General features: G+C 45.1%; 2 protein-coding genes across 2 annotated transcripts; one reads left to right on the forward strand and one right to left on the reverse strand.

Annotated features, from left to right (window-relative positions):
- Positions 1-663: 663 nt before the first annotated feature.
- LOC122899849 (olfactory receptor 2A12-like) lies at positions 664-1,611 on the forward strand. Its single transcript, XM_044238000.1, has one exon. It carries the CDS (start codon positions 664-666, stop codon positions 1,609-1,611), a length of 948 nt encoding a protein of 315 aa, XP_044093935.1.
- Positions 1,612-8,284: 6,673 nt separating this feature from the next.
- Positions 8,285-9,232, reverse strand: LOC122899848 (olfactory receptor 2A12-like). Its single transcript, XM_044237999.1, has one exon. The coding sequence runs from the start codon at positions 9,230-9,232 to the stop codon at positions 8,285-8,287; it is 948 nt and encodes a 315-aa protein (XP_044093934.1).
- Between the last annotated feature and the right edge of the window lie 263 nt (positions 9,233-9,495).

Below are 9,495 nucleotides of genomic sequence, written 5' to 3' on the forward strand. Positions count from 1 at the left end.
GTGAGTGCTACTGGCCCTTCCACCAGTCCACTGGCTCTCAAGCTGAGTGAAGGACTGAAGTCCCAACCTCAGTGCCTTCCCGTGGTTAGCACATCACAGTGCGCTAGAGCGCCCTCTATTGACGAAGCCTCACATTGACTGCCAGCCAAGGAGAAAGGTTTGCGGAATGAGGAGAGGCTTGTAGCAGCACTTCCAGACAAAGGATCTCTAAGGCAGAGGGGAGCTCACCTCTAAAGGTTTGAGGGCTGGAGCTGATGTGATGTACATCGATTGTTGCTAGATGTGGGCAACCAATTTGTCCGTTGAGGAGTGGGGAGTAAGACTGGAGTGATTGCCTATGAGCACTTGGCATTCTGTATTCTTTTAAGGCATTGTATCAGATGCTTTATATATATAATATATATCCTCTTATATATATATATATATATACATATATATATATATATATATATATATATACTTTATTCCTCATAAAGCCCCTGAGAGATGAGTATTACAAGCGACATTTTACAGATGAGGAGACCGAGGCTCAGAGATGTTAAGTAATTTGTTCAAGACAGTAGAGTCATGGGGGTCAGAATTAAAATCCCTGCCTCTAGGGCCGACATTCTTGCTGGATTCAGATGATGTTTAAATGAGTGTGATTCCATTATAGGCCCCACCATGTGGATGCCTCCAGGGCAGAACCAAAGCTGGGTTTCTGAGTTTATTCTTCTTGGCTTCTCCAGTGACCCCACATCCAACAGAGTCCTCTTCATTGCCTTCCTTCTCCTTTACCTGAGCTCAGTCCTGGGCAATGCGCTCATCATCACCCTGATCTGCCTGGACATGCAGCTCCACACACCCATGTACTTCTTCCTCTGCATCCTCTCCCTGCTAGATATGGGCTATGTCAGCACCACCATCCCCCAGATGTTGGTGCATCTCCTCGCTCACTCTCAGACCATCTCCTTCGCTGGCTGTTGGCTGCAGATGTATGTGTTTGGTGCCCTAGGCCTAACTGAGTGTATTTTCTTTGTAGTCATGGCTTATGACCGATATGTGGCCATCTGCCACCCACTGCATTATACTGTCATCCTCAGCTGGGACCTCTGTACACAGCTGACAGCTGGGACCTGGGCCTGTGGTTTCTTCTTCTCTCTGATCCATACTTTCCTCACCATGAGGCTGCCGTACTGTGGGCCCAACATGGTCAACCACTACTTCTGTGAAGGCCCCTCAGTACGAAGCTTGGCTTGCATGGATACCCACTTCATTGAGATGGTGGACCTGGTCATCAGTATCTTCATGGTTCTTGTCCCACTGTCCCTCATTTTGGCCTCCTACATCCGTATTGGCCAGACCATTCTCAAGATGAAGTCTACTCAGGGCCGCTGCAAGGCTTTCTCCACCTGCGCTTCCCACCTGACCGTGGTCACACTCTTTTATGCTCCAGCCATATACATCTACATGAAGCCCAACTCCAGCTATTCTCCTGAGCGAGACAAGCAGATCTCACTCTTTTACAATGTCTTCACTGCCTTCCTCAACCCTGTGGTCTACAGTCTGAGGAACAAGGACATTAAAGGGGCTTTTTTCAAAGTGATGGGGTGGGGTAGGGTGGCCTGGTAAATTAGGAGACAGGAGAGGCCTGAAGTAAAGTGTCCAGTGCTAAGGAAAAGGACAGCATTTATGTCTGCAAACAGTACTGCGCATTGGAACAAATATAGCACCTAGTCAGTGGGACAAATGTGGTGCATGAAACCAATAGGGCCGTCTTGCTGAACTTGCTACATTGTGGTACAGTGACAAAGAACTCCCTAATCTTCCTGGCTCGCAACAGCAGAAGCTCATTTATGGCTCATTTTCCATGTCAGTTGTAGGTGGACTTTGGCCTTCTGCCATTGGATTCTTGGATCCAATCTGAAAGGGGAGGCTCTATCTGGAATATCCCATTCTTGTGACAAAGAGAAAGACACATGATGGCTCTTAAAGCTCCTGCTCAGAAGTGAAACACATCTCTTTGCTGATATCCTACTGGTCAAAGCAAATCATATGGTCAAACCCAATAGCAAAAGGGCAGGAAGTATTTTCTTCCCACAAAAAAGTAATACATGTCATGTGGCAGCAGTATGGATATAGAATTCTTCTATAATGAAAGCAGCAATAATGGGGGTGGTAATATAATCTACCATAATGGCATAGGAATAGGATACATGTAACCAACATGAAACATGGTAATTGTAAATGACATGGTACATGGACACAGTAGAGGGCCAAGATGATGTAGGCGATCAAAGTGGTACATGCAAACAGTGAATCTATGTAGCCAACATTGAAAATTAAGCCACTGGTATATGGAACCAAGGTAGCCTGATACCTGACTTGGTGCACAGAACCAATGTGGTTCATGGAGCCAATGGTATATTCTGTGTTGTGTTGCAGAAGGACACAGAATCTGACATGAAGAGACCTGGGTTCTAGTTCCAACCTTGTAACTTGTTTTATGACTCTGGGCAATTCATTTTCTTTCTCTGAATCTCACTTTACTGATCTATAAAATGATCTTCTTAAAGGTAATGGTATCTAAGACCTCTGTATCTCTAAAATTCTATGCCACAGAAGGTGGAGTAAATGAAACTTGAATGCGGTAAACTTGTGAATCCTCTCTGAACCACAGAACGGGTTAAGGAGAACCTAGAAGAATAAAAGTCGCTGCATGTGTGCTGTCTTTTGTAAACTACAGTGGGCAGCACACATAGCAGCGACTCTCATTCTTTCAAGGGATTTAAATGACATATGAAGCTAAGAATCCTGGCATGGGGACTCAGAGTTAGCATAACGTGCAGCTTCCTTTCAGGCCTCAGTGGTGGCCCAAAGGCCTCAGGGATGAGTCGATTCAGTTCCAGTATTTCTTGAGCATCCATTTTGGCCCAGTATCAAGCCTTGGGGAAACCAAAACAGATATGTGGAGAGATTTACAGTCATGAAATTACAATGCCAAACCCAATGCCACAGTGACTCTGAAGGACTGATGACCTCATAGGAATGAGGTTCTCACAATGGGTGCCAGGCATAGAGGACCAGACCACCTCTCGTCCCACTCCTATTCCCACTGCATACCCCAGCACTTTGTAATGTCTCCAGAACTTAGAGTCAGGGAGAGGGAGATAGAAATCCCAAGAAAATGAGTATTATTTTTCTCATCACTGGAGTGATAGCTCAAAATGGAAACTAAGCTCAGTTATTGAGAAATGAAGTTACAGTTGTCTCAGGACATAAGTAGGTTCTGCAATAGAGAAAAATGGAGGGAAATCTACTTACTGAAAGCTGACAGGTTAAGGCCCTGGTAAGGTTTAAGGTTTATCTGAGACCTGTGGATGAGAGGAGTCACCCTTGCAAAGAGCCAGGAAAATGGCATTTCAGGCAAGCGGATACTAGATACAAAGGCCTCAGGTCAGGAAAGGACTTTGCATTTTCCGAAGAGCTGTAAGAAGGCTCCTATGGTCACCATAAAGTGAGCAGGAGAGGTAGAGATGACATTGAGAAGTAGGAAAGAGATAGTCCTAATGAGCCCTATAGAAAGTGTTTACTTTATGCTCAGTGCAGTGGGAATGTTTGGATTCTTACTGAGGAGCAGTGCCGTTTTAGGAGTGATGAGCTCCATTGTGGGTGTGGCTTGAGATGACCAGAAAGGAAGTGGGAGAAGAGGTCATTGGGTTGAGAATGTCTGGGAACTCACAGGTTAGGAATGAGAACAAAGAACTTCTCTCTTAGAGAGCGTCAGGGGGTGTGGTGTCCCCAGGGAGAATTCCAGGTTGAGGATACTGTGGGCGCAGTGGCTGAATAGGAGGCCAAGATGGCAAAGAGAGGCAGAACTGGGGAAAGGGAGAAGTGGGGACTTGGGTAAATGGAGGGGGGGAATGTGCAGAGTCTGAGAATAATGAATGACTAGAGAGCTCAGGGTTTTGGGGTGATAGAGATTTTGTCTCTGGTACTTAGGTGCAGATTTGTGTGCTAGTATTGTCCAAAAACATTTATTCAGTGATGAAACAGCGCTGAGCTAGGCAGGGCATTTGGGCAGGTGGGTACAGTTGCACCAATGGGCTCCAGTATCTGGCATGACAAAGAGCCAGGCAGCAGTTCCAGAGGGCTTCAGGCAGAAAGTGAAGGGTCTTGTGGGTTTTTGAAGTGTTTCCTTCCCCCATCTGGGGACGGGGTAGGAAGCTATGGGGTTGGTGGAGGGAACTTGATAGCTGATGAGAGCTTCCTGCTTCAGGCCTTGTGGGGAAGTGGGCTACCTCGATAATGCGGGAGAAGTCTTCTTGGCTGTTGGAGTTCCTTCCAGAAGGTGGGATGTCCACCTGGTGGCTCTTTTACAACTAGACAGTCAGGGATCAGGGTAGTGAAGAGTGAGTCTTGTGGCTAAAGTGTGATGAGGTTTTATTAGTTTTTCTACAAGGACAGATTGCTACAGTTTGTAATTCAGGGTGATAATGGATTTTATCTTAACAATGATGAACAACCTGTATTTTTAAGCATCAGGGGTGAGGGATGGGGTGGAGGAGAGGTGGTGATGCAGAATTTTCAGAAGAATGGCTTGGGATACCTGATGAGGGGTTGGATTGAAGAGCATTTACTGAGGGAGATCTCGGCATGGTTTGTGAAGGGGCTTGTCATGGATGGCGGCAGTGAATGGGGAGATGCTGAAAGATGTGACAAAGGAAGAAGGAAGGATACGTGATGCCTTGGTGTGTGGGTGAAATAGAGAAATCAGGAAAGCTAGCAAGGTTTTATTTAAGCCAGTTTTACCTCCATCTCTGCTTCCCTAAATTCGCGGATGGGAGCCAGTTGATTGCCCATTGTCATTCCCAGATCCCTGGCACTGCAGAAAGAAGTCACAGTCCCTGTCCTCTTGGAATTTGGTCTACAAACCAGCTCAGGTCATAGGAGGCAGATGTATATTCAGGGATGGAGTTAGAAATTATTATTGTTAGGGAGGCCTGGGTGGATCAGTTGGTTAAGCATCTGCCTTCGGATAGGGTCGTGGTCCTGGGGTCCTGGGATGGAACCCTGCATTGGGCTTCCTGCTTAGTGGGAAGTCTGCTTCTCCCTCTGCCTGCTGCTCCCCCTGCTTGTGTTTCCTCTTTCACTCACTCTCTTTGTCAAATAAATAAATAAAATCTTTAGGAAAAGAAATTATTGTTAAATAAATTCTCTGTTAATTTGGGTCTCAATGAATTAGGTTTTCTTTGTTTTTTTTTTTGTTTTGTTTTGTTTTTTGCTTTGGTTTTTACTCCCTTCCCAGTAAAGTTTCCTTGAATTTTCCCTAGAGGCAACACTCTTGCATTAACTTTTTTCCTAATCACCTGGAATATTGCGCACCTTGATGTCTAAATCTCCTGTATTCTCCCTGTCCTCCAGAACTTCCCCAGTTCTCTCTAAACCTTAATACCACGACACTGTTCTCTGGCCTAATCGAATCCCTTTGTCCTTCCATTTCCTCCCATTTTGTACCACTATTATCTTGATGTAGCCTGGAAAGCATAACTAACTCCTGTAATATCTCTACTATCCATTCTTTGCCCGTGTAATCTGGGGGCTTGGTGTGTCCTGTCAATCCTTCTGTGTGGTATCTGCTTGCTCTTTCCCAATGCCCAGCATCTCTCCTCGAGCCTCCTTCCTTACTGCTTTTTGAAATATGTTCAGTAAATGTCCTATAACCAGCTGTGAAATGTGAGGCCAAATATTATCCTTTCAAATTCAAGTTCTAGTAATAACTGCCACTAATGCCACAATTATTACTACTTGATTTGCTGAGTTTAAAACACCGTCAGTGATATCTGGTTGGGTTGAATCTGTGTAACTTTTTTTTTTTTTAAGATTTTATTTATTTATTTATTTATTTGACAGACAGATATCACAAGTAGGCAGAGAGGCAGGTGGGGGGGGGAGCAGGCTCCCTGCTGAGCAGAGAGCCCGATGCAGGGCTCCATCCCAGGACTCTGAGATCATGACCTGAGCTGAAGGCAGAGGCTTTAACCCACTGAGCCACCCAGGCGCCCCTCTGTGTAACTTTTGTTGGAACAATTATGGTTTTATTGAGGACTATCAGTTAATGGCAGTTCCGTAATTCTGAGGTTAAAGAGGCCTGATATTAATCACAAGGTGGCTTAATAGTTTCGAATTTCCTTTGTGTTTAAAGCGAGAATATAACAGTACTTTTCCATGGCATCATTACAGTGAATAACCTGTCACTTTTATCCATTAGGTGATTTAGATTTCAAATTCAAAGCCAAATTTAGAACAGGAAAAGCTGGGATAGTTTTGTGGGCTATGGGAGTTCAGAATCATGACAAGGATAAAATGAATGCCAGGAATTCCTGCTTCTTTCCTTTTTTTTTCCCCCCTCTGGTGGTATAAAGATTGAAGGCAAAACTTGGAGATTTTGTGAAGGTCAGTAGGGGTTCCTCATGAGAGCTTACCTTTCTAATCCAGGCTTCACTGAAGTGTTGCTTTACTTTCTTGCTTCTGGAGTATTGCCTGCCTCTTTTGATGGGTACTGGCTGGTCAGTTCAATTGCTGAGATTCTGGGGAGCAACTTTTCTGTGCTGGGCAGTCTATGGGGCCACAGCTATAGGCGAAGAGTTCTAACACTGGTAAAACAAGCCAGCTGGGCAGTCTATGGGGCCACAGCTATAGGCGAAGAGTTCTAACACTGGTAAAACAAGCCAGCACCATTATGATCATTACATCCTGCCATTCCCAGCAGTATCCTCTTGAATCGAGTAGTCTTGTAGAACCATTATTACTCAGTTTAGATGAAGGAATGTTTATTTAAAAAGCTCTACCCAGGGGCACCTGGGTGGCTCAGTGGGTTAAAGGCTCTGCCTTCGGCTGAGGTCATGATCCCAGGGTGCTGGAATCGAGCACCGGATGGGGCTCTCTGCTCAGCGGGGAGCCTGCTCCCCGCTCTCTCTCTCTGCCTGCCCCTTTGCCTACCTTTAATCTCTCTCTGTGTCAAATAAATAAATAAAATCTTTTAAAAAATTAAAAAGCTCTACCATGTGAGGATATCAGTAAAGGTATCCTTTGAGGAGTGCTGGCTATTTATAATCAGGTTCTCTTCATTTGGTATCTTGAAAGGGTGTCATAATCTTTCTGTAGTTTTTCCAATTCAGAGTTCATGAGCTTCTTGGTGACAGACCCAGACTTACTAATTCCACACCAGAATGAAATATAAACAAATGCCAACCTCTTCATTTATAATGTTAGCTATCCTTTCCAGAGAGCCGAGTGGCCCCTCTTTTGAAGCTGAAATGGTCTTGATCAGTTGCTTGGTAATTGTGGTATTAGGAAAGGGAAGTAGAGCATAACAAGAATGGCAATGTTTATGTAAAGCGTGCAATGCATCAAGCACTATTTTGAAAACTTTACTTGTATTAACTTCTCACAGCAATCTTACAAGGTGAGGGTTTGCTGCAAAGTATGGGCTCTGACCTAGTGTGAAATGGTTTGGGTGATGTTTTATCTGTATACAAGGGGGTACCTCAAAATATCTCTTCACCACAACAGGGACTCTCCGTGTACCTTGGACCCATACTCCCATGGAAGAGCTATATGAACTATGACCGATTTCTGAACCCTATTTCTAAGACCACTTTTTCTTTCTCCTGAGACTGTGTTTCTTTGATCTGTTCATGCTCTTGATTGAGATAAAATAAAGTCACTAATATGGGTCCTGTCAGTCTTCTTGTCCTGGCCATCTTGAGTTGATTGAATAGGCTCAATCCTTAGGAACTCTGCCATTTGATTAGCAAATTTTTTTTTAAAGATTTTATTTATTTATTTGACAGAGATCACAAGTAGGCAGAGAGGCAGGCAGAGAGAGAGAGAGAGAGAGAGGAGGAGGAAGCAGGCTCCCTGCTGAGCAGAGAGCCCGATGCGGGACTCAATCCCAGGACCCTGGGATCATGACCTGAGCCGAAGGCAGAGGCTTTAACCCACTGAGCCACCCAGGCGTCCCTGATTAGCAAATGTTAATGATGCTTTGTTTGTTCCAGATCCTGGGCTAAGCCCTGGGAAAGAGAAATGAATCAGACATAAGTCCCGATTGGCACTTTGTCTACAATAAAGTTGGGTTTCTTAATGTTTGAAGGTAGCTCAACAAGTCACAACCAGGCACCTTCTTTAATTTTTATCTTCCTTCAGTCTGTGATTCTTGCCTTTCCAGTGGGTAATGCAATGGAATGGGGTGGCACTTGTGGTTTCAGTTCTGGTTGTGGCCTCCTGTGCTCTGGTGGCCTCACTCAGAGGCCCTGCCCCAGCCTGTTAACTTGAGGAAAGCCCTCTTCACATCTTTGTTTCTAAGGCTATAGATGATGGGATTGAGAAATGCAGAGATAACATTGTAGAACAGAGCCAGTTTCTTGTCCCTCTCTGGGGAGGCATTGGCCCTGGGGTTCATGTACATAAACATGGCAGGTCCACAGAACATGGTGACCACAGTGATGTGGGAGGCACAGGTGGAGAAGGCCTTGAGTCGACCCTGGGTTGAGCGGATCTTCAAGATGGTGGCAAAGATGCAGACATAAGAAGCCAGAATGAAGGAAAGGGGTACCAGGAGAAGGATGAAGCCCAGGATGAAATCCACTTGGTCATTGAGGGATGTGTCTGCACAGGCCAGCTTCAAAACAGCAGGGACCTCGCAGAAGAAGTGATTGATCTCATTGGGGCCACAGTAGGGCAGACGCATTGTGAAGACAGTGTAGACTAGGGAACAGCTGATTCCCCACAATCCACAAAAGACCACCATTGACCCACACAGCCATGGGGTCATGATAATCTTGTACCTGAGTGGATAACAGATGGCTACATATCTGTCATAGGCCATGACAGAGAACAGCCAGCCCTCAGTGATGCCCAGCACCAGAAAGATGTACATCTGGGCCACACACCCAACATAGGAGATAGTTTTCTTCTGGCAGATCAGATGTACCAACATCTGGGGCACAGTAGTGGTGACATAGCTCATGTCCAACATGGAGAGGACACTGAGGAAGAAGTACATGGGTGTGTGGAGGTGGGAGTCCATGTGGATCAAGGTGACAATGAGCCCATTGCCCACAAGTGTAGAGAGATAGAGAAAGAAGAAGATGTTGAAGAGGATTACATTAATGTAGGGATCCCTGGAAAAGCCCAGAAGGATGAATTCAGACACGAAGCTGTGGTTGTCCCAGGGGAAGTTCTGCATTCTCCTTCAGCTGCAGGAAGAGAAAGAGAAATACTAGTAACCCAGCATAGGGTGCACATTCAGGTACTATGACAATCACTTGCTGACAAAGTCAGTGATTACTTGCATACTACTTGGAAGTAATATGAAGTCAGAGACTGCAGTCTAGCTAGAACGAGGCTAACTTTGGGGAGGGTAAAGGGAAGGAAATCTTCTTGGAATTCTCTATTTCTCAGGCCCAAATCTTTTTTTTAAGACTGCCAGAGACTCATTTTATTATATCA

Source organism: Neovison vison, chromosome 2 (assembly GCF_020171115.1).
Source record: "Neovison vison isolate M4711 chromosome 2, ASM_NN_V1, whole genome shotgun sequence".
NCBI lineage: Eukaryota > Metazoa > Chordata > Mammalia > Carnivora > Mustelidae > Neogale > Neogale vison.

What these genes read in the sequence shown, in the direction of transcription:
- LOC122899849 (XM_044238000.1), top strand. Translation starts at nt 664, where the DNA reads ATGTGGATGCCTCCAGGGCAGAACCAAAGCTGGGTTTCTGAGTTTATT.
- LOC122899848 (XM_044237999.1), bottom strand. Translation starts at nt 9,232, where the DNA reads ATGCAGAACTTCCCCTGGGACAACCACAGCTTCGTGTCTGAATTCATC.